Source organism: Pundamilia nyererei, unplaced genomic scaffold (genome assembly GCF_000239375.1).
Source record: "Pundamilia nyererei isolate P.nyererei 1_Seehausen unplaced genomic scaffold, PunNye1.0 scaffold00128, whole genome shotgun sequence".
Lineage (NCBI taxonomy): Eukaryota > Metazoa > Chordata > Actinopteri > Cichliformes > Cichlidae > Pundamilia > Pundamilia nyererei.
This window is the reverse complement of record NW_005187529.1, coordinates 110,687-136,612: the sequence shown is the minus strand read 5'-3', so window position 1 is coordinate 136,612 and position 25,926 is coordinate 110,687. Positions and strand designations below refer to the sequence as shown.

Sequence of the window (25,926 nt, the reverse complement as noted above, 5' to 3'; positions counted from 1 at the left end):
GTTACAATATTTACTGAAGTGAAAAATTCATGGGTAATATAGGGATGTCTAGCAATATAAAAATATCTCTGCAATGTGCAATTCTTCAGCTAGCTATAGGTTAATATAAATGTAACTTTGCAGGACGTCTGAATTTATGCTAACCATGAACAGTATGAATGAACAAACCAGTCATATTGGACAGGATCCTAATTCAGTCAGCAAGGTAGCTGTATGGAGATGACTGGCTTTGTAACATGAAACACTAGTAAACCCAAAGAGTCATTTGTAAGATTCCTTTACTCAAACAATGTAAACCCAGTTTTGAATAACTGGGTTATCTCACAGTTCACTTTCCCAACACCCTGTGCTCCAGCTTTCCAGTTTTCACAGGAACTACTCCTAATCTCTGTGAACCATCTCTTTGTATACAAACTAAAGGCAAATCATTTATTTGCCTTTAGGAATTTTTCTGGGTTTTCCATTTTTTAGTCCACTGAACAAGATAGAGTATCAAAATCCCTCCCGAATCCTTTGGAATTCAGATTCTCTTTTTGTAAACATTCATTCTTCTTTTCTTTTTTTTTACATTTTTATATAATATATGCTGTTATATTCCAGATGTAAAAAGTAGCTGCCCGATGCTTCCAGTGAAACCTTTTTACATTGGCCCCTCCTACCAAGTCATTTGCATCCATAAAAATCTGTAAGGCATTTTAGAAAAACACATCACACCAGTCACTAACAACCAAAGACACCACTCGGCAATGGCGGAGCCGGCAGCAGAAAACGAAGATTACATGACAATGGATGCTGACCTGTGGTCAGAAAACGACAATACTTATGAAGTTGCAGACACACTCGGTATAGATTACAACGCAACGAGGGACTCAAGAGAACAGCAACCAAACCCTGTGTTCAATGGTAAGAACAGAGAGGAGCTGAAAAATCAGAGATCTGCGACAAACGCAACACTGCCAAACATTGGAAACCAAAGCGCAGCCACCAACCGCCCCCCCTCTCTTAGGTACATGACTATCAGATGGCCAGCGTTCAATTCCAACAATGGAAGAAAGCAACCTCCTGAGTTAGGTAAGACAAATATTCAAATTCAGACGATACAAACACATTAAATACAAACACACAAAACTATTAACATTATTTTCTCATTAGTTTTTTTCAGGCATGCTACAGTGTGTCTGGTGGTTCTGTGTATTCTGTTAATCAGCGTACTCATCTGTGTGAGCATCGCTTGTGAGTGTGAACTTCACTTTCGTGAAATCATAATGTTATCACCATGTCTATACACTGCTCTACGCACTGATGTATGGAGGACATTTTTAAGCCACTACACCAGATCTAACAGACTACATTTAAAAATAGTGATACTTACAATGACTGAAAGTTTTATCCTCATCTTCAGTGAATATATTACTCATTTATCACTTAGTCATGTTACTTTAACTGTCCATAGGACCATGAGCGTGGAATAAATCTTCTTTGCATTGCTGTCCTTTGTAAAGAATTACGTCTGTATGTGAGCTTCAGTTGTACATGAACTCATAAACGTATCATTCCTTTCATAATAGGTGCCACTTTAGCTGGGCATCAGGTGAAGTTGACTGAAGAAAACAACAAGCTACGCGGAAAAAACAATGAGTTGACGAATCAACTAGGCACGTAGTCAATAAACACAAAATCAGCATTAACATCTTCGAAATTCAGCACAACTTCATCACAACAGAGTGCAAAAAACACAAAATTATGTCCAGTCTAAATCCTTGAGCAAACAGTTTCTTAGATATATAAATACATATTTATTTTAAAGTGTACTTTTTTGAAAAAACCTGTTTCTGTATTTACAGATAATTTAAGAAACGTTTCCACAGCAGCATATGATGTTTCCAGTGACGCTTACCCTGCCTGCCTCTCTGGAAGAACATTCTTTGTACTTAATTATGAAGTACTTGATGTAAGAAAGCTCTTTTCCTGTATCTCTATGTGTGCGTGTGTATATGAATGTTATGGGTATCAAACATTATGCTCAAACGTAACAGCTTTTTTATCTTTAATGCAGGATATCATGACAGAGTGCTACTTCTATCTGCGCAAAGTCAGCATGGATGGTAAAGGCTGCAATAGCACATTTTCTTGGAGGTGTGCACGTACCTTTCTCTGAGACCGCAGCAAATATACAAAACGATTGCTTGTACAGATCATGGCATTTCTAGAGTCTGATTTCGGGCTTATATTGCAATATTTTTTGGACAGTTGTTATATTTGCTGCATAACATACATCATGTGTTTCCTTCTCAACAAATATGACTAGAAACATTTCGACTCCACGCATGACAGTTCGAACAAATCTACTAGCAATGCTTATTAAATTTAATCATTACAAGATACCCAAGTCCTGTGGCTTCAACACAATCCCACCATCCCCTCCGTCACCTGAGGCCCGTGGATTCTTGTAGTTGGATTTTTATTTTTTCTTAGCATTTCTATGACCTTTAGCTTAATTTGTTGGGATGTCCACTCCTTGCAAAACTTTCAACTGTCTTGATTTTTTTCCCAATTGTGAAAATTGTAGAATTACAGAATAAGTTTGGAAATGTCCTAACGATTGATGGTTAGCAACAATTGCTTCTTTGAGATCATTACTGTTGACTTGCTTCTTTGGCATCTACATCAAACATCTGAATGTGTCGCATCATCAAACTGTTAAAATCTTCAGCAAAACTGTGTTAGTTATCAAAACAAGCCAAACAATCTGAACTCTCTGAATTCATTTTGTGATATTAGAGTTTTAAAACCTGTAGTAGTTGGGAAAAAAGGCATCATATGCCACATGTGTAAAATGACGGCTCTATTAAAAGTGTTTAAAAAAAGCTCCTTGACTCCTAAAGTGAATTTTTAAGTACCTCCCATAGGGGGAGTAACAGTATCATAACCCTAGGGGTTGTATTTTGCAACGTGACACATTATCTCTCACATAACAACAAAGAGTCACCATCAGCATTTGGTCCAAACCTTCACTTACACATGACACTCCCATCACTGATGACTGCCTGACACAATACAGTAAACACATGCTGGTGGGTTGTTTTTTTTTGTTTAGTCGCTGGAAACTGGCAAACGAGTAATTGCGTTGTTTCACCTTGGTTTTACTCTTGCTACAATGTTGACACAGTCGGAGAACGCGGACACACAAACAGGAGAACAGGCAGTATAAACGCACCTACTGACACTGTGTATTTCCATTGTGCTCTGCAGGCAACAGGAAGGGGAAACACCGCTTCCTGTGGAAGAATAGGTGGAGGGGGCGGTGGTCTTTCACTGTTAAACCATCTGTATGCATGTTTGTATGTGTTTGTCTACCCCAGGAGTAGGCAACTCCAGGCCTCGAGTGCCGGTGTCCTGCAGGTTTTAGATGTGTCCTTGATCCAACACAGCTGACTCAAATGGCTAAATTACCTCCTCAACATGTCTTGAAGTTCTCCAGGGGGCTGGTAATGAACTAATCATTTGATTCAGGTGTGTTGACCCAGGGTGAGATCTAAAACCTGCAGGACACCGGCACTCGAGGCCTGGCGTTGCCTACCCCTGGTCTACCCTGTCAATATGGGCCTGAGTATACAGTGTAGGTCTATCTGTCTTCTCAGCTGTCTCAGTTGCTTTTTGGCTCACCTCAGCCAGTACAGTTGAAACATCCGGCTGTGGGAGGTCACTGAAACCGCCCTCTCTGGGCTGAATGTTGCAAATGATCTGTAACACCAGTGACTCTATAAGAAGATTTAGGCCAGTTGCCCTGCTCTCCATTGGTTTCACTTTTGCACTAAAAATAATTACTTTTAGAAAGTAGCATGGAAAAATGGCAGGCTAGTTTGCTGTTCAAATCAGAGGTAGTGGGCTACATCCTTATTGTTTCTCAGATTGTTTTGAAGCTGTTTTTAGTCTAAAACAAATCTACTAATTTAAATGCATCCCACGAAGCCTGAAACAAGTTTGGTTTACTTGCTTGATGATATATGACAAGCAGGAATAACACACCATTAAAAGTTATGAGGGATGTAAGAAGAAAGTGCACTGCAAAGGATTGACAAAAAGGATGAAACAGAAACCTTGCAAAGCTTACCAGTCAAACTGTGACAAAGGAAAACAAAGTTAGGGCAGAGTGCATAGTGTGGTGGGTGCAGTGACACAATACTATATCCTCAGCTAAATGTATTAGCCAACAGCAGAGCTCTAAGGACTAGAGTGAGCTATGATGTCGCAGGGAGGAGGGTGGAGCAGAGCAGCAAAGGGCAGCACACAGCAGTGGGAGGGGCACAAAGGCAATGCGGGTCAATTATGGGAACAGCACCATGACAAGACATGACAAACTGGGGCAGAGTTGAAGCAGAGTAAAAGGAGAGGTATATGAGAAAAAGAGCATGGCAAGACAGAAGACATCAGTTTCCCCATATAGGGAGAGGGTAGTTTGGGATGAAGGGTGGGGAAAAAAAGCATTTAGTGTGGATGAGAGGAATGACGGCAGTTTACGATTGCATTACCTGTTTCTGTGCATTTGTATGTGCGTGACAGCTAACGATAGGGTCTTACCATGCAGTTCATAGCGAAGTGGTTGTGCTGCGTCTGCAACTCCACAGCATGCTGGTGGTTCCCTCCGATCTCTGTGTAACTGGTCAGGAAAAGCCCCTTGTTGTGCATTATCCAATCAAACATCTACAGAGAGTAGGTGGAGAAAACACAGTTAGCTTTACAAAAAGCACATCAAATGAAAAGCTGCCCATCTTGTGGTAACTCATAGCAGCAGGAGTGAGAGGCCTTGTTGATTGCTAATTAACCACAACCGCTGAAGAAGGCAAAGGTCATCTCCAAGCTCCTCTGATAGGAAAGCTAAAAAACTAAAAGACCGCTGTTGTTCACCCTCTATTGAGGTAAGAATATGACAAATGTCTGTTAAATAAAGGTACTTGCCAAAAACCCTGAAAAGTGTATAGGACTACAGTTTCCATTAGCACACACTCACACATTACTTAGAATATGAAAAACTCAATTATATATTTCCAAAGGGCATTTAAAAGCTTGTAACCAGGGCAACCAGAAATCTAAATATATATTTAAAGAATATAAGCAATTTCCACTGTAAGTGTAAAGATGACGTATTATGTCCTCCATTCATTTAGAAGGAAAAGAAAATTAATATTCAACACCTGCCATCAGTCAGCTTTATTAAACCTTTGCAACCATATTGAGCCTCAATTATCTGGCTTACATGGTAATGATGATGATCATGTTATATTCTTTTATGCCTGAATAGAATTGGTAAGTATGCTCATGCAAAAGATTAGTCAGGAATGACTGCATGTCCAAAAAGTTAAACCGCTGTAGTGGCATATTTAACATCAGGCATACTGCAGAACTGACAACACAATTAACTTTGTGATTAGTTCATTTGTGATTAGAATGATTAGTTCTCTGACCTTCTCAGCATCTTGTTCAAACAGCCGCAGTTGGAAACACTGGTCCAGCTTCAGTTTCCTCATGTGCCACAACTGCTGCAGATTCTGCCGCATCCCGTGCAGCTTATCCAACACACCCGTCACTTTAGCCACCAGATTGTGCGCGTCCGCGTGCACGTGAAACCCGTGATGGTGGTCGTTAGAATCTCCGCTAGCTCCAACACTCCCAACCCCTGCAGTCTGTGACTGTAGCCTTTGGAGCAGCCTCCGTCCCTGTGCGTCGAGCTCCTCTACCGATGCTTTGGTGGCCCTTTTCTTCAGTGCAGCATGTTCTTCCATTAACCGCCGAGCCCCTTCCAGATCCCGTGGGAGATCACGCTGGGACAAGGTTTCCTGGAGTTCTTCAAGGCGTGATAAAGCCCGCGCTGCATCACTGGCAAACGTCTCATAAGAGAGCCGCACCTGAAAGGAAAGTTAAAAGTCAACCTCTTTTCCCCAATGAGGATACGGAATTGAATTTTTAAAAAGATCTGCAATAAGACTGGTCTTTGACTGATGTTTTCTTAAGTAAGCGCACAAAAGATTTAAATTAAAAACCATCTTATGAAGGAACAGATGTAAACAAAAGAAGAGAATCAAAACCTCAATCCATTCATCATGGTTGTATTCTAGGCTGCCCTCGAAGTCGGCTGTCAGCTGGGAAGGGTCCACAATCTTGGTTAAACCCTCTAAGGAGACCATCACCGTCTGGTGCGGGAAGGCAGATTTGGGACACACAAGAAAATAAAAAAGAATTACAAATAGATGAAAGGGCGAAAGAGGAAAAATAAGCACAGTTTACACTAATATAATCACCACCATATTCCAGACTAGTCAACTGTTAAGTTTCTAAAATATTTCTTACTGTAAAAACTTGACTCTAAAGATAATGTGCAATCAGTAAGCACTGTACACCCACTGTTAGAATGGGTGTGGTGAGGTGACAGGAAAGACTTAGTTATCTCTCATACGAATGCTTCTATCACTGTGATCTGCCTGATAAGTAAAACTCTACGGTACTTGATGTGCACCCAAAAATAGTACGTTTGACGTCATACACAAAAAGAAAAAACAAAAACAAAAATACAACAAGTTGCTTGTCCAAAGCCAAATGCACTAAAGTTAGGAATAAACTCTTTGCCATGTCCTATATATCCCGTTTCCATAGTAACTGGGTCAGAACTAAATATACCACCTCAACATGCCCACACGGGACAGAATCGTGCCACTGACACAAAGCACAGTCCAATTAGAGCTGGTAAAAAAGGCCAGTGGGTATGCAAAACTAACTAACAGTTTACAACAATTTGCATCATCTGAGCATACGGTACACTGACATGACGAGACAACAAAACAAAATGCATTAATCATTATTGAAAAGAGAAGAAAATCAAAGCAAAAACCAAAAATTACAAAAAAAACAAGGTGGAGGGGTTAAAATGATTACCTTTTTATGTTGAACTATTTAAAGCGCGTTCGAGCATCGCCTACCTCAAATTCAAACTTGGAGCTGCCAAAGTTGGTCCTCTGCTTCTGCCAGAAGTTGTCTGGCTTGATGATAAGAGCAACGTGAATACAAGAAGGGAACGATTCCTGAAGGATCTTTAGCAGAGGTTTGATGCTGTCCCACTTAGAACCACGCATGTCCACAATGACTGTGAAGCCATGTCTGGCCACCTCCTCACTGCAGAAAAAAAGGAAATAAATAAAAGAGGTCATATCCCAGGATAAAGGGCTAATTCACAAAGAAAAAGATGCAGTACGTTTAACATTTATAATGCTAACATAGAACCATTAAAGCCAGGTTAGAGAAAAAAAAACTTGCTGGCAACGAAAGGACAAAATTTGACGTCACTGCCTCGAGTCGTAACATAACATTACACAGCCCTTTTCTAAAGGAACTGCTGTAACTGAAGTATCCAATCTCCACAGCATCTGGAGAGGAAAGAAAACAGTTAAAACATTCAAGCGTTGAAGTTTCCACCGCCACTTACCAGGAGTCCTGCTGCCGTACACTTCCATAAAAGGTTGTTTCTCAGTATTAAAGGCTTTAATCTGAATGTGTAGCTAGGACACAGAAATAGACGCAGGGCCTCCTGCTCTATCTCACTCTGACCACACTCTATGAAAACAGATCGGCAGCCAAATGGATAGAGAAAAAAAAAAACAGAGCAGAGCCGGTAGAGAGGAGAGCGAGTGAGAAAGAGAGATACTGAGACTGGAAGGAGGGTAAAGAAAAAAAAGGGGGTAAGGCAGCAGAAATATTTAGACAGGAGGAAGAGAAATTAAGCTGAGGAAAAGAAGCTGGCCTCCTCCTGACTTATGACACTCCTCGGCCTTCCGACTGGATGACTGGCCACCTCTGACTAATCTTTTATCCTCTCCAGTCTTACCTCTTTCTAAAGAGCTGAGCCGTTTGGAAGCCTGTAAGTCTTTGCACACCAGCTGTATCGGCTTCTCCGGCTTTAGTTAGAGGTAGATACTTGTTTTTTTTACCTCTCAGCCCTAAAAAATACTTTAGAAAAAATTATTGCAACAATTTTAATAAATAGATCAGATTGGCAAAATGATCTGCCTTCAGATAATGATTTTAACATAAACTTTTTATCCAACACAGACTGCTCTCCAAACTTAAAATAACAGGCACTTTGACATAAAACATAAACTCCTTGCGTGCATAATTTAGACTTCATTCACCCTCTTTTTGGGTTTTAAGGCATTTGATCTGAGAATATATTCTGTGGGATGATAACTACGCACATAATCTATAGGGAGTAAACAAAGTAAAGCTGTGAACCCAACAGTTAAACTTGATTCTGCTGCTGCTACTGAAATTTATGCAGGAACTGAAAATGCCTCATTCAGCCTCTGACATCCCACAGATGAACTAAAAGATCAGTGAATCTGCACTCCATCTTTTTTTTCAGTAACTGATCTGGACCACTTCTTGCCTCAAGACAAATCTCCAAACTCCACCGTGAAAAAGACTTTAAAGCAGTCAACCTGCAAAGCACTAGTAAGCATAGCACAGGGGAGATCAGACGCAGCAGAGAAGAAAAGTGCAAACTTCCCTCTAAGCTAATGACAACTGACTCCGAACAGGTAAACGCCCGGAGCTACGTATTAAAAGTGCTTCTAGATTTGAAGATCAGCCTGCACACAACTACAGGGAGCAACTTTGGAAATGCTTCCTGTGGCAACACGTTTTGAGTTTGCAGCAGACTCTAGTCTAGCATGACAACACATCAAATGCAGGAATGAGAGGTGAGGTGGGGGGTCAACAATTGGAAATACACCCTTAGACACTTTACAGAGAATCCAAAATAAAAACAGCCCAGTTTTTTTTTCTTTAAATTAAGAAAGGTGGGAAAGTCAAACACAAACCAAACAATGAGTATACTTTGTCTGTCTTCAGGCTTTGTGGATACATGACCGCTAACCATCTGATGTTAACTTGTTTGACATTTTGGATGTGGGACAATCATGGTGACAATGTAGGATCAAGTGAATAAGGTCCCAGTCATACAGGCCTAGAGCGCACAACCATCTGGCAATCAATGGTCATGAAGGAAAGATGAGTATTTCCTGAGCGAGTTGTAAGTGCAGGTTGATGGAAGTCGCTGAGAGCTTTACTTAAGCCAGTCAGCGACCCCCTGGCAGCTACCTTTTGGCTGGGAGAAAAGTGCATTCCCCCAAAATGTCCTTGTGACTACATTGGTTGTTAGCGTATTGCCATGGTGGTAGACTGAATGGAGCTGATGGACTTGTCTACAAAGATTGGCTGGCTACTCTCTAAGCTGTAGCAAAACTGTGAAAAGTACTACTGCTCACCTACAGGCAACTACAGGCAACCTGCTAAAAACCAAAGCAATCACCAAAAGGTTTCTGGAGCAGCATCTTCTTTAAAACTAATTTTACCCAGTAACAGCCTCCAGAAACCACTGCAAACCAGTTGGGGAACACACATTTTCATCAAGCAGTTGTCAGTTGTATCATGTCCAGTTATTGCAAACAACTCTCGATGTCACATGGGAAACATCAATAGCAAGCTATAGCAGAGGTTATATTTGAGCGTCTACGCACGTCCATAGTTGGGTGTGTGTTCCACTATCTTTACCTTGGGATTGTGGCCAAGTATGCTATGAGCCTGCGCAGGTCTTCGGGTCGTATTCTGTCATGGTTGCTCCGCGCTGGAAAGGTGAGAATCGGACCTCCACGTCTGTCTCTGCCACCTTCGCATAGAAATACAATGACACAAAGAAAACCTATTTAAATTATGAAGATGTTTTTTTTTTTACAATTGTCAGAGATAACTAGTGAGTAGAGATAGCTGGTTCAGATAGAAAGACAGGTCAAATCACAGTTACAAGAGTGGTAATGGAGTTCCAGTCACAGAGCTATAACAAACCACACCAACTACTAATCTGACAGAAAAAAAACTTCTTAAATTACTCACAACTATGCCAATACAGTTAACACAAATGATGTAAAAGTCAGATCAAAACCATGCTGTGTCAAATTCACAGTTCAGAGAAATAAGTGAATGCTAATAAATTAGCTACACATACCAAATGCAACAGGGGAGCCAACAACTATACCCAAGACCAGTCTCCATTTCCATGTGAAAATTTCACACTTGATGTCACTGACCTCTCACCTTTAAAGCCAAAAATGTGCCCATGTTATCAACCTATTAAGCTAGCAAATTGAACACCTGCCACAAAATTAGACAATTAGCCCCTAATGGTTTATAATACAGTCAAAAAGATAGAGACTCCTGCTGCAGATAAGCACACTACATAGTTGGTTTAAAGTACTACAGAAAATACTGCTCAAGTTTTGGTTCCTAGAGTTTCAGTTGTGCATGTTTCACTAAATAAATAGATTAGAAATGTGAATAGGGAAAGTGTCTAACCGAACTCATGACTAGCTAGTAGGCTAGCAAGTTGCTAGTAGCAACATAGGCAGCATCTGTATAGTTAGCTTAAGCCAAGTGAAAATGATGAGGCGTCAGTGATCATATGCAACATTTTTTGAAGCTTTCAAGATTGGTTAATCTAGATAAACTATGAGTTTGGTGTCATCACAGTAGCTATTTGGATAAGTGACCTAGCCTACACAAGCGAGAGAAGAAGCAGGTGACAAAAAATGAGACATCAAAAAGTATCCATGTGATTAGAAAAGTGTACTCCTATAAAACTCTGATGAGGAAATTATATTTAATATTGTGGATAATGGTTTATGTTAATTAATACAGATTAATGAGAAAGGTACCACAGAAATATAAATCAGAAAAATAACATGATTTGGAAGAAAATGAGAGATACCGAGGAAACAGATTAAGATATTAAACTAGACAATAAATGCGATAATTTAGGTCATCTGGCTGCAAGAATCGGCGAGATTCACTAAACAACGACCAATACTCAGGGGGAAGTATCAATTCTCGGTTGGGCAGAAAACTCACGATGGACTAAGCTCACTGGTCTTTCGGCCGGATGAGCAAAAAATGTTTAACAGGTTTCACAGAATACATTATTTGATAGAAACAAAGGGATTTTCTAAATGTCTGACAGTCTAAGACAGTAGAATTAGAGCAAAGCATATTCTCAGGTTTGTCTAAATGCTAAAGTGGCTTTACTCCAGCCTGCCTTGCAAACACTAAAATACTGGGACTGACACCAAACATAGAGCACTGTAAGGACTCTACAGCAATATAGTGATACAATGGCTCCTTAAAATAAGAGCACAATTTTGCTGAATGTCAGAAGTAACTAGACTGACTTCTTCACTGAAAAAGGATGGATGGAAGTTTCAGTGAGCTTAAAGTTGAAACAGATATTTACAATTACAGCACATAAAATGACACTGACCTGAGAGAAAGGCAACCTTCTCCTTGAGGATTGGAAGCACATCAATGGCCTTCATATCCTCATTACGATGAAACCCTGAAACACAGAAAAAATAAGCAGAATAGAATATTTAAAATCAAAATATTTAACGCAGAGACAGCAATTAGACCAAGTTCATTCAACCTTTACACCCACGTAGAGAATACATGACCCTGCAGCACACCAAAAAAGACGAAACACTTAAATAAGGTAACCCACTTTATAGCACAGCACGCAAAAACAACATAAATGTACATTATAATGCTTTTTGTAACTTTGTTCATATCAATGACCACAGACACAGCAGAGGTGGCTCTATGGAACTGGTTAGAGTTAAGGTTGATGTTGTTACTAGTAGCAATTCTGAGGAAGTTAAGACTGGCTGCAGATCTAACTAGTTGCCAAGAAAATCTCTGTTTTAACTATCTGCTTCTTGTATCTTGCAAGCTATTACATTTGCATTATTTTTGAAATAGTCCATTGCTTTAGCACTGAATGTTCAGCCTACTTAGGTTTACTCAGGAATTCCCACAATAGTCAGTGTGTTACACTATGTTGCTGAAATGTCATCCCCTTTGCCTCGCCTCCTCAACAGATGGCACATGGTTAATACCAGGAAGATGGAGCATTTATGTACACACACACACACACACACACATATACACACACACACACACCCTCAGTCTCTCTTTCTCCTTCACATCAAATCATTTTGAAGCCATGACGTCATGAAAACAGCACGTTTACTGAAGGCAGTATTTTGGTATTTGGTGATAACTGATAAGCATATTTATTCTTCAGGAAATTTCATTATGAGGACTGAAAAGGGCAATAATGCATAGCTGAACGCTATCATGCCATAGTTAGTAAAAGAAAATATACATCAGCCATGATGATATTGACATTTCAGGCTGGTGAATATATGAGTAAGGAGCTGGCGGGTAGGGAGGGGGCTCTGTCTGCACTTTCAGTTTGCTAGTGATGTCATCAGATATTCCTCACGTAGCTCTTAGTCATCTCTCTCACACAAACACATAAGAAATGTAACCGATGCGGTTCGTTATCTTAAGTCCCGCCACCACATAAATCACCTCTATCACCTGAACTACAACTGACTCAAGGCGTGATAATGCTATTAGAACTGAGGGCACAGACTATCACATCCAGGATGGCGCTGAAAAATAACAGTCCTGCTTTGCATAAAACGCTTCAATAAGACGCCGTTTGGGGGGCTAAGTTCTGATAAACAGAGCCTAGGGGTCAAAAAAAGAAATACGTAGTAACAACTTTGCACAAACACGTTGCTGCTTTGGCATTTCTAATATAAGCACTTTATCACACTGACTACCAACAGAAACCAACTAATCAGAGAGGCCAGTCTACTGAGTGCTGAATCATGCCAAATTCCCTTCAATAAAAGTCAGTTGTGACAAGTACAAGCCAATATCTCCAGCAGGAGGTAGTGACTTAATATTACTCTAAAAAAAGTGATGGCTTGATGGCACAATTCAGACACTGAGTGACATGCTGTAATGTAGATATATTTCAACACGAGTGCCATTAAACCTGTGAGTGCGTCTCCTAAGTTGTTAGTGAGTTATAAGCTGAAGATATGAAGACACAAGAAACAGGCTATCTTTTAAATGTGCAGTATGACATCACAGGAATAGAGAAGCCAAGTCGGATTTGTGAAAGCATAGAGAAGAATATGAGGACAGAACGACCAGCTGTGACAGCACACACACAGGACTGCAGAAAAGCAAAGAGAAAACAACTAAATAGCTCCTGCAGGTTTAAACAGCTCCTGTAATATTGATTTCAGCCACGGTTTGAAGTCAGGCCTGAGCGGTATCACGTCACCTCTCTGTAGGAAGCGACTGGACTGATTCAAGGATAATGTAACAACCAGCTGACAGAAAATGGGACTGATGTAGCAACAATGGCTTTTTATTGTCTTTCCATTGGTAAGAGGATAGGGAAACCCACATATTTTAAGCCTCCATGCTTCATGTCCTCCTACACCTGTGTGTCTTCTCTTGACTTGCAGATTAAAAAAAAAAACATAGTAATAATCATGGAAAGAGTTAACAGAGAGACTTCATTGTGTGTCTTTAGAATAGTGCTTTGTTGCTGGGACTGCGTTCACTGAAAATCAGCACTATACAGAGCAAAGGCAAAAAGAAACAATACACCTCTAGCAGGTTTTTGTGTTAGCACATGTGTGCCTTTCCTGTGAAGTGTGCCCCAGACACATTCCTCTCAGTGGTAGTTTATGTAAGATACTGACTCTGGCACGCAGCCAGCACTGACCTCTGTTACACTCCTGCTTTCCCCGCTAAAACTCAAGCTACGCACCTTTCTCAAACACCACAGATCAGACCAGGTCAGCAGAAAGCTGGGCATATATGCACTTAAGCTTTATGTTGAGAACTGTGCTAAGCTAAACAGATCTGCAGTTGTATATTTTAATACCTAAATACTGATTTTTCAAAATTCGGTGGTGAATTTAACATAAATGCTGCATTGCTTGAAAAAAAAAAACGAGAGCAGCTGGCAGTAAAGAGAAAGTTTCACAGTATGATGGCCTATTACTTATGACATCAGATCCTCTCCTAATTTTAGTAAACAGTAAGTACTACCCTACACACTGTGATTCATGACATCCCATCACCGCCTCTTGCCACACACACACACTGTTGTGTAGTTCTTCAGGCTTTCTGGGGGTGTTTCAAGTTTTTCTTTGGACATTTTCACTCATTCTCAATCCAGTCCTTATACCTGATCAAACCACTTAACACTGAACTGTGAATCATTCAAGCATAAAAAAGGTAACTAAATCAAGGGATTAACCAGTGTTGTGTCTACACATAACAGAAAACTTAGGAAAGAAACAGTTTTAAATTGTGTTGCAAAAACACATCATTTGTTTCCATTTCTTCAAAAGAATCTATGAAAAACGTCAAAGAAAACACAGTCCAAGCATTTTTTCAACCAACAAGTTGAGTCTTAAACCGCTGTTAGCCAAAACTTATATCTCAGCATGTGTGCAGTATGGCTTTAAAACAATCTGAGGAAACTGGACAAGTGTTGGACAAAAGGTGTGCCAGGCCTAAGAAAAAACATTTCAGCAAATGAACAGCATCTGCAAGTCATGTCCTTATGAAACAGGAATAAATCCTTGACCTGACACACGAACTGTAAAATGCAGCTGGCCCATCAGTTGATCTTTCTACTGTTGACCGAAGTTCATCATTGGAAGGGAGGCTGTCAAATTACATTTGATTGAAAATCAGTGACAGTAATGAATCCAAGATGAATTTTTTGGTTCAAATGGTCATTGGTATGTGCACAGGAGATCAGCAGTGAGGTACAACAGTGAATGTCTACATCATCATGTCATGGTGGAATTGATGGAATGGAATTATGAACTCAGAAAAGTACCATCAAACTTCGATCCACCATGCAATACTATGAGGAAAAAATCTCATTGGTGAAATGACTTCATTTTGTAACACAACAATTGCTAAAATATTAAAAGGCATATCTTGTTGGTCAAAAACACAACATAGCCTCCCAAGAGCCCAACGTGGGCTCATCTTTGAATGGAAACCAAGAAGCCTGGAGAACTATTCCTGAAGACTAAGAAAGATGAAGAAAGAAATTACTTAAAGCTGTGTTGAAGAATAAAGGTGGTCACACCAAATATTGACTTTCAAGCTTGTTACAATTGTGCAAATGCCGTTTTTCCCTTAAGTACTGTATTTCAAGTTATGTTTACACATTTTTCAATAACTTCCTGCACCCATTTGTACACATTTCCAATTTTCCTAGCGAAATATAAAGAAATGGGGGGTGGCTCGAGGCTTTTGCATAGCACTGTATTAAAACAAAAGAAGCACACACACAACAACCTCCTCCTTTCACTACATGCGACCCTTCATTTACAAGTCTGCTGAGCATGAAATAAAGCTTTTCAATCACAGATTCTTTGTTCATAGCGGTCTCATAATGAGTACAATCCATTTTACTGGTGGCGTGCATTCAGCACCCTGTAATATGAATAATGCTTGTCCACAAAATATGCCCTTTATAGTAAGCTTTTTATTATTATAACATATTACAACAATTTAAAGAGGAAATAAAGACAAGGGGCCTTAGCAACATATCTCTCCTCAAATCTAGAAAGTATCAGGATATGCCAGGTGATGAATGCGAAACAGAGGATGACAGACATGACAGATCATCTAGACATATGCAATGCATAACAGTTTCTCATTCATTACAGGCAGAAATGTGGGCAGCGACATATGCACTTAAACACTCTCTGTCTCTTTGCGCGTTTGTTTATGGAGACATTGTGCAGACATCCATCAAAGGTGCAAATAACACATAATGCGTGAAATAAGACAATTCTCTGGGTTGCGAGGCGTGCGCTTTGTAGCAATTTGCATTTCCACTACATATTTAGGTCGTGCACTATACTCTGATATTGTTTTACTTTATTTAATTTTTTTAATTTAATGGATATTCAGTGTGGTTCAAAACCATGTAATATTCACGATTCCAACAAGTCATCGCAAATGGCTATCCTGCCCTGAGCCTGGTTCTGCTGGAGGTTTCTTTCCATTAAAAGGGAGTTCTTCCTTTCCACTTTCGCCAAGTGCTTACTGATTGGCTGTTCTCTGTTTTTTGTGGTTTCCCTGTAATATTGGAGGGTCTTTACCTTACAATGCTTTTGCGCTATATAATTGGATATTATGTATCGGAATTTCAGAAGCGGGACCACGCCTCCTTCTCCTTCATCTATATAGGTTCCCCCCAGTTCTGGAAACTGTTCATTCTTGTTTACGTGCCCCACCCTCCCTCCCTCCTTGTTCTCAATTCTTTAACTTCTTCACTCCTATTTAGTACGTGGGGATCTGTCAGGCCCAGGAGCTGTCGCCAGTCCCCTTCGAGGCCTTCCCCAAACCGCAGCTCAATTCATGTCCAAGCATTCACCTTTACCTACTAAAACGCTGTCAAACCTACAATGAGGACGTGGGCCCAGCTAGTGGAATAAAAGTAAAAATAATTGAATTGAATAGAAGAAAAGGTCAGAGGTGAATGATTTTTCTCTCTTTCTTGCAATCAATAACAAGCAAAAAGCAAAGATGATCTCGTACAGTTTGCTCATTTGTATAATAATGCAAACTGCTGTATGTTTAGTAGTGGCAGCAACTTGGCAAAACTTGTGTTTTCATGTTGCCCGAGGGTCAGTCAACCCTTAGAGTTTAGTTGAGCTTAAGACAGAAAATTGCAGCTTGCATTTAACTTCACGTGAGATCTTAACTGAGCCTGTACGTGGGAGTAAAGAGCTTCATGCATGGTTTCGAAACTATAATGTTTCTGTGATTCCAAAATTCCACAAAGAACATTGTGTTTTCAATCTGTTACTGTTGCTCTGCATGAATTTAGAAAGCAGAGTCGGAGCAAGAGGTGATGACACAGATTCACTCTGTTCAGCCCTTTTTTTTGTCTTTCTAACTCCAAAAGGATTCTGCCCTAAATCCATCAATTCGCGTAGTCATGTAGCAGAAGCATGCCAATCCTTTTCCCTTTGCCCTCCTAACTCCGGGCTGGAAAGACTCACATACTAATCTGAATACACTACTGGAGAACAGATTGTCTTCAGTGTTGTACTAATTCTTCACAGCACAGACTGAGAACATCCTACATCGTTTCCAATCTGGGTTACAGGCTAGTTTTTAGAAGGCTTTATTGAGATGTAATGGGGGAATGAATGCAGTAAGTTTAGACAGTAATGTAGAAATTCTACGAACCCCCAACCAAAATTGCAACACATGCAGAGATAATTGCAAGCAATTGCTTCACCTACAAGCGCTGTAACAACATCTCATAATCCAAAATGAGCATATGTGCGTCGTCTTTCCACAGAAAGTTGGAAATCACAGCCTCGATGCACAGGGCCAATCCCTTTGATTCCAATCCGTCAGACCACAGGCTAGACTGAACACGGTGCATCTGTGCAGCCTGCCATGCCACATGATGCCAATCCTCTGGCTCATAACCTCGTAACCTCAAACTCAGACCAATTACAAGCCAGGCTAAATGTAGTGCAGTGGAACAGATCAGGCATGCAGCATAATGCTGCAGAAATGCTACAGTACAATTCCACTGGCTGATATCGTGACCATCCCAGCAAAAATTTGATAACGTGCATTCCAGCTGCCAGCGAGGATAACTGTGGTGAGATTCAGAGATTTAGAGCAGCACTTGCTATGAAATGAATTTCATACTAAAAATGTGCACCCAGCATTTTTTCATACAACAATATTTTACCGGACAAATCTAACAAATTACAGCTGTAAGAATGAAAGACTCTTTAAAATTAAGTGGTGACTACGTATGAAGATTTATAATGCAAGAGCAACATGAACTGCAGTGCAGTTCATATGCTTCTTCCATACTTCAGTTCTGGGTCAGAGCCCAGTATGTGACCCTCACTATGTGTTAGTGCTAAAAGAGAGAACTGGGAGTCATTTGTTGCACTGCTCAGCATGGTTTGGCTCAGTATATATGCAGCTTTTAGGGAACAGCGCAGACACTGAGGAAGTGTGGGAGCGGATTCATTTATGGGGCCAATATACCCTGTCAGAACAGCTTGTTGGACAGTCCAGAAGCTTTGGAAACTGCCTGACATATATCTAACCCTGTCATTGTTACATATACAGAAAGGCACACTTGTAGCTTTAAAGGTTCTGTATGTGTACGGATGTGTGCTGGTGCTGTTCTGGCTGGTGCTTCACGGTGCAGCAGTGTGACTGACATCCTTTGTGAGCCTCTCAGAATAGTGCTCCCTCAGAGGGACGGATGTGCCAATTTATAAGCTTTTTGGATAAAAGTAAAGAGAACTTTGGCAAAAAGCAGGGCACAGGCCACAGACACTCCATAAACTGTACATAAAGGATGGAAGGAGTCACTGTGATGCCACCCACTAGTCTTGGAAACCTTAACCTTAGGATTTTGTATGCCATTATATTAGCTCTTTAAGAAAGTTTGGGAGAGAGGGCGAGCTGTTACACTATTAGTTAACACTAGCAACCCTGGTTAGCAAGCTGTATCCATAAATGTTGCACAAACATGTATTTGCTAGTCAGTGGAGATTAATATCAATAAAACACTAGCAAACTTCAACAGACCATTGGTCACCACTACCGAAACACATTCATCTTGGAAGGGATGTACCACACAGCAAGCCATAGTATTTGTTAGATAATGTCATTAAAAATGTTGTAACATGCACTGACAGCATAAACATGTCCAAGAGGTCCAGCACAGTGAAACAGTGTAAGTGAGACCTGGCAGGCAAGCTATACATCAGCATCCTTCTGGAACCTTCTCTCTCTGAATGCATACAATCATGTTTTGGAGGTTTTTGCAGTATTTTTGATGTATTTAGCCAAAACTGTTCCAGCCAGTATTCTGGCTTACTTTGAGCTAATTGTGTAATTGTGACACTAGTTATGCCATTTGTTTTAAGCTCAATAAGCTCCAAATTTCTCTTTTTGAATCAGAGTTGCTTTGCATGATTCACGGTTCAAAATAGCTCTTGCTTAGCCTATACTGGACGCTAGCACAAACCATCAGTTCATCCGCTGTCTGACAAACGCTGCTCCAGGTCCTGTCACTTTAAACAAGCTTTCTTCTAACTGGCTGCCTCTCAGTCTGAAATGCCAGTGAGTGGTTCTGCTGGGCTTACAGACAGAGCTGTAAGTCGGAAATAAAGATATATCTATGACATCATACAGATCTAAGAGTAGAGATAATGTATAGTGTTTAACATGAGCATCCACCATTGCACCACTAGTGCAAAAGTAAGGCAGAAAATTAAAAAAGCACAATAACTCCACAATAACAACAACAACAAAATCTTCAACACGCAGCTTATACAATTCAATACTGAACTATTGCAGGTATTTTTGCAATCTTTTACAAGAGGCTTAGAAAAGCATCTTTAAGCTCAGTTAGCACATCCATTCACACATCACCTAGATTTGTCATGTGTCTGCCATATGAAGTTGTCGTGTCGCGCTCTATTTCTGCTCATCCCCCTAGTGTGTAGTGGAGATCAAGCTACCTTTCCCTTCATGTATGAATGTTTGGCCTGGTCTCTATGACAAGCAGGGCAGTCATCATGTCCCTGGTGTGACAACCAGGACTAGGAAGTGAGTGTTGCTTCTGTGCAACAGGGTGATAAGATAAAAAACAGTAAACTCTCTCATCGCGCTCTCTCTTGTTCTGCTCCTCTCCCTCTGATTCTCTTTCTAGGCTCTTCAGCTGTAAATCACCTGCATTTATTTATTTTTGCCGCTTTCATTCACATGTCTTCCTCACATACAAAGCCACTTCTAGCAGCCCCTGCCCCACTCCACTCTAATTCTGCGACCTTCATCGGGAGCTGGCAGGGGGCCTGGGGACTGTGGCGAGCTCAACTTTCATCGGGTTTCTCATATTGTTGTTACAGTGTGGCTTACAGCAAAAATAACACTTTGCTCCAACCGCAACCCCTCGACCGGGATATAACCCCTAAACCCAACAGAAAGAGGCCATGAATAAATCATAACAAACTGGAAAGGTAGAATACAAAAAACTAATACCGGGGACTGTGGCTCTCACACTGTGCTTAAATCTCAAATCTGCAATGTCGCTCCTTCAGATAAAACACTGCTATCATGGATTCTTCTTTTTTTTTTTCCTCATAAATCTTTTAAATGCTGCTCGGCACATTACTACAAACAGCACAATGTTTAAAACAAGCTGAATGAAAACTTAAATGCAACCTTTCAACACAATGTCACTTTCGTAAATAAGTTATTATGGGGATTATCACAGGAAAACCTAAGAGATGACAGACTGAAACTAAATATATGTTAAAGATTAAAAGCCCCGCTGAATGAACGAGTCATCGTCCAGAACAAACCGCGGGACTAACAGCTCTGTAAAATCATGTCCAAGTCAAACAATACAACAAATACAACTCGACCCCTAATTATAACTCTTATTTAGCAGAGTGTGTGAGCAGTTGAGGGGCAGTGCAAAGATAAACAATGGTCAGCAGTCTTATGCAAGCCAGTGATTGTGCATGTGAAGGCTGTTTCACTGAGCTGTTTGTGAGGGAGGCCGACGAAGGGTACAATCAAAGTTTCAATGCTGGATAATGAACTACTGTGGTCACATCTGTGCCCTCATAATAGTGCATCGCTACGCAAAACACTTGCATGCACACTCCTGGAATTATCTTGCAAGTGTAGCACTTTGCAGCGATATATATACGAGGTCTGCAGAACTTGGGAGTGAGCCTGCGGTCATGAGACAACGTGCGCGGCTGTCTGTTTGTATGTGCAGCTGTTTCATTCGCGATCCGGTTAGAATACACCTTGAGAGATTATAAGTCCTTTATGTGTTCTTATTAAGATGCTACAGCTGTTTCTCTGTTCTGTTCACAGCTCACTGAGTCTGAATAACAACCTCAGTGTTTATGTCTCCTCCTCGCTTTGTTCTTTGCACTTTTCATCTCTTGTGTGACGTCCTTTCACTCTGTCTGTCTCCATTCTCACCTCCCTCTGCAGTTTGACTGTATTTGCTTCTGACATACTTGGCATTCCCCTCTGCCTCACTACTAGTAACCCACTGTTTCGGTTTGTTTCTGTTTGGCATTACTTAGTTTAGTCTTAAATCTTGGGGTGTGGGCAAAGTTGCTGCTGAAATAAATGATGCAGGACGACAGCATCAGGTTTTTGATCCAGGCGATGTCAGCAACAGAGGAAGGCCTTTCGATTGGAAGCGCTCAGCATTTTGCATCTATCCAGCTTTTATAGGGCAGGAGAGCCATAACAGAATATATAAATGAGACATCTAAAGTGCTGCAGCATTTAATTTCCCTCAATAACATTCATCAGAACATCATAGTGCACACATACTCATGCCCGATGATCAACAGTACTGTTGATCATCGGGCCAAAAGACTAGGTCAGTGCGCTTTACCATACAAAACAAAAGCTCACTCAGTCTCAGGTGCAAAGATTGATCCGAGCGTTGCCTTAGTGTATGTATTTTAAATTAAACTATGCCAGCGGCTTCATATATCCTCCCTCAGCAGGCTCTGTTTGGATCTCACTCTGCTGTGTACCCATCGTGACAAATCGCACCACTTCTCCTAATCGCTTCAGAAGTCATCTACTCAGACACCTGCATTCATTACCCCTACAGGTACTCAGTCTTGTGATTAAACTAGTATGGAGGAAGAAAAAAAAAGATGGTTTTTACTACAAAAAGATGGGTAGCTGTCATTTCTTCTAGTGGCATTAGAGGAATATATTAAGGAACTAAAACCATCCCAAAGTTATGCACAATATGTGAATCTTTCCATCAAGACCAGCTGTACTGGTCAATCTGTTTCAACACATGGCACTGACCCACTGTGGCTGTGCAGACTGACTATTTAGGTATGGTCTTGATTTTCATAATGCACCCTTAACACCCAATAAACAGATATAAGATAGTATTTTCATTTTCTTCCTATTTATATGGTAATACAACTTACAGTTCTTAGTCTCAATCACTCTTGCTACCTACCTAACAGGAAAATGATAACCTTTTCAAGCATCCGACAATGTACACATAGACTCTCTTGTCCCTCCGACTGCCATAAACATCAAAACACAAACCCCTACATCTTGGCTCCTGCGACCTAAAGAGCAACACAGCTCAATAAAACCACAGGCTTAAAAACATAACCTCAGTTAAAAAAAAGTTTTAAAAAAAAATCTAAATTAAAATCTTCACAATAGTATCATTTAGTGTGCATTTTTTGAACTGGTTTGCTATGCATTCCTATTATTTATTTCTCTTGGGAACTGCTTTGATACAGCTGTATTGCATTAAAGCCATTCTGCACTAATCATGGGACACAAACATCACAACTGACAAAGCATTGTGAGGCCTAATGAGGCTCCTGATCACGAACATTAAATAAGGAGGGAAAATAAATACATCTCTAGAGATCGGAATGAATTTTGGTAAATATCTCTTCGTGGACATTATTATTTTTTAACCACACACCCTGTCTCATCACAGGATTTTGGATAAGCATAACAAAATACATTTATAATAAACAATACTCTACCTGATAGCCTGATCAGGGTTTTTCCAGCCTGGGCGTACTGCCAGCTGTGGTTATCCAGCACTGCCATGGGTAAACTAAATCCAGCAGCAAACCATTCCTATCTATATCGTCCTACACAACATCCTATCAAAATTTACAGTGGCTATCGCCCCTACCCATTCTAGCTTTCTGATTATACCACTGTGGCATGGTGAGGAGGCAACTAAACAACAGCCGTGCCATATATTGGTCAACGCCCCGCCACCCACTGAGCTGCAGAAAGCCAAAGACACTGCCAGCTCCTTTTTGCCTTCACCAACTGGCTTTTCTTCACTATGTCTCCCCACATGTCACTAACCCCTCCCCAAAACAAGATTTAGTAACAAGTGCTGCTTTGCATTTAATAGTTTCTCCCCACCCTGTGTGCCTGGCTAGGGTTAAGCCAGCCAAACAGTTGTAGCTGGTGGATTTGTGAGTGAAATAGGCTTTAATAATGATTGGTTGTAATCTGCTCTCTGACTAATACTCAGAATCTGTTGCTATGAGCTTTAGCAGTGGCCACCTCAGGGCCCTTAATGTAAATAATGTCCTTCTTGTCATCTCTTAAATTGTATTTACATACAGTGTGTCTGCTGGGACTTGGATCTTCTTCACCTGATGCAGTTAGTCTTTAAAATTGATTGATGAAGCATGCACACATACTAATAATCAGTTTGTTCATTTGTGTGAAAAGCTTTTATATTTTAGCCCTTGCGTCATGTTAATAAACCTCAAAATAACTGAAGCAACATTGATGCATAAAGTTATTAGCTTGCTGTTTTCCTATTCTATCGGGATGAATTGTATTGATATCCATCCAAACTGTTGCATTTTCTATTTTTTTACAAATTGTAAAGAAAGTTTAGATAAGACTGAAAAATAAGAGGCTCAGAAACACATGATCCAGCAACCAAAAGTGTGCTTAGCGTGCATCAGCATTCAAGCCGCAGCAGAGACTTTATCTAGACATAAAGCATGACACTGAAATTTAGCATGTGCAGACATTTTTGACACAAAAGCCATAAAAAAGACAAGAAATGTGAATACTAACATTCACATCTTTAGTATTCTTTCAGCAGCACTTTCTGGGTGCACCTACCGACTCTGTTAGCTGCCTGATGCGGTTCCGCTGTCAGCCGACCTTTCCTGTCCCTGAGAAAGCCCATGTAGTGCAACCGGAATAACACGGTCAGACTAGCCATATCCAGAGTCACAGATAACAACCCGGAGTCTCATAGGAGCTTCGAAAGGCAGCGATCCTTTCGGTTTCCTCTAACTTGTGAGGAATTTATACCCTCTGAGGTGCTGAATGTGTTCTCTGGGGTTTTGAATTAAATAGTTATCTAAGCGCACAGAACCTGAGGGTTAACTGTGCTTTGTTTTGGTTTAGATCTTCAAGTATTATCTTAGAGCGTGAAAGCTGGCAGCGTCTTGTCTCTGTGAGCTGAAAGAGAGGTCTGTCCCTGCTGCATGTGAAAGCAAGAAGGCCAGGTCACATATATGTGACTGATCCTGTTGGAATAAATAACTGAGAGGGATTGTCACCTCTCGGTGAGGGAGTCAGTGACATGCTGACAGATGAGTGTGTGTAATAGGTCAGGCCTTTCAAGCTGTAGATATACAACAACCTAACAGCCAATAACATTACCTTCTAGACATGGACTGCGTCACCTTTCTATAAATATGCTAATTACAATTAAATGTGTATATGTCAGTATATTAGGTCAATATTAATTGTGTTGTTACACTTTAACAGATAACTGAATACAAAAAGTAAATTATTTGAAGACGGTTATTAGATAAGGTCTGTCATTCAGATTGTTTCCAACTGCAGTTTTTGTATTTCTTATGGATCACATTTCATGCGTTTCAAGCAGAGGGAATACAGAAAAGCAGCAGTTATGAATTTAATTGCTGCACACGCATTTTGTGTCTGTATTAACATTTTGAATGTAATTTTTTCACTGTATCACTTTAGTTAATTAGCTCTCTTTGCCCTTTTGTTTTTATCCTGTCAGTTTCCTTTTCTTCACAACTTGGTTCATTCTTGTTCCCTCACTCGTTTGATAAGCAACGACTGTGACAAGCAGTGTGTCAAACAGGGAGGTAAATCCGTCCAGAACTCCTTTGTGCTTTAATCAAACTATCCTTATTTGGCCCTACTGGAATAATTAATGGTTGTTAAGAGGAAGTGATATATATTTGTATCTTTTATTTCATCTATTTATTCTATAGTTGTATTAACTTTAATGCAGCTTTCATATTTGAAATTTCACTCCTAGTCCTGTGTGCACCCTATTCTGTGTTTGGACTACATATTGTGTGTATTCTTGGCCCACGTGGATCACTACAATGGGAAAGCACTTTGGGTCAACTTTGGTTATGTTTAAAAATAATAAAAAATTAAAAAATAATAATTAATAGCGACTCAATATATCAACCAGTATTAGTTATTTCCCAATTTATCAGTATTGACATTTATAATCTCAGATAAATGACAATGTAAAAGGTAAAGAAAAGACGGGAGAAACATCCTTCAACCATCCTTCAAGGGCGTTCTGCTACGTCTTTGTTGGCAACACATCTCAAAAAGAGACCACGAACACCACAAGCAGAGGATAAATGAGAAATCCGTGAATTGTTGTGATATTAAAACAAGAATATTTTTAAACTGTCTTAATCTTAAAAAGGGCTCATAAATACGCACACTTTACAAACGTTAGGAAATACATGTGTTTGAAAGACAAAAAAAAATATCAGCGGATGTTTATCTGTCGGGCTGTAAAAGATGCATACTTGATATATCAGTCATGTCTGCCATATTAGGATACTATACCAAGACTAGCCATCCAAAGCTAATTGTGATCTATGTTAATAAGTTGTCACTTAGAGTAGAATTTCATTCATAGAAATGTGTTCACCAAAAGAACTATTTGTGGTAGCTTCCTGTAGCCTTTAAACTGCGTCTCTGTGACCTCCAAGCAGACTCCATGTTACATGCTACACAGCTACTGTAGCAGAGAGAGGGAGAGGGAGGGCAAAGGAGAACAGAAAGACCACAAGAGAAGCAGTCACTGGGAGAGGGACTATAAAGAAGATTGAATGTCCTTTTCAGTGCTGAGCGCCCATGTGCATCTGTCTGCTTGCAAACCCACAACAGTACACAGTACGAACTCACTGGGCAGCCAGCTGAGCCGCATCAACACATCAATGAAGCGGGGAGGAGGACGCTTTGTACAGCTCTGGATGCGCCATTCATCAGTTTCCTCTAACCAAACCACCCGATTGTCCCGCTGCACAACAAAAAACAGGCCAATAAAACACAGCAGACCAAATAACACTCGACAAG

The 25,926-nt window shown here is 40.3% G+C and overlaps 1 protein-coding gene across 7 annotated transcripts in view; it reads right to left on the bottom strand.

Moving 5' to 3' along the window:
- Positions 1-25,926, bottom strand: part of triob (trio Rho guanine nucleotide exchange factor b) — a 108,925-nt gene that overhangs the window by 55,385 nt on the left and 27,614 nt on the right. For 4 of the 7 annotated variants that reach the window (XM_013913380.1, XM_013913379.1, XM_005743129.1 and 1 more), the window contains 6 exons: positions 11,357-11,431; positions 9,601-9,715; positions 6,975-7,167; positions 6,087-6,191; positions 5,466-5,906; positions 4,582-4,704 (listed from right to left, as the gene is read on the bottom strand). In XM_013913380.1, coding sequence (XP_013768834.1) covers positions 4,582-4,704; positions 5,466-5,906; positions 6,087-6,191; positions 6,975-7,167; positions 9,601-9,715; positions 11,357-11,431 — 1,052 coding nt within the window. Of the gene's footprint in view, positions 1-4,581; positions 4,705-5,465; positions 5,907-6,086; positions 6,192-6,974; positions 7,168-7,477; positions 7,603-9,600; positions 9,716-11,356; positions 11,432-22,559; positions 22,598-23,676; positions 23,727-25,926 lie in introns of those variants that run through there. The other 3 variants (XM_013913376.1, XM_013913377.1, XM_013913378.1) reach the window with 3 other exon arrangements.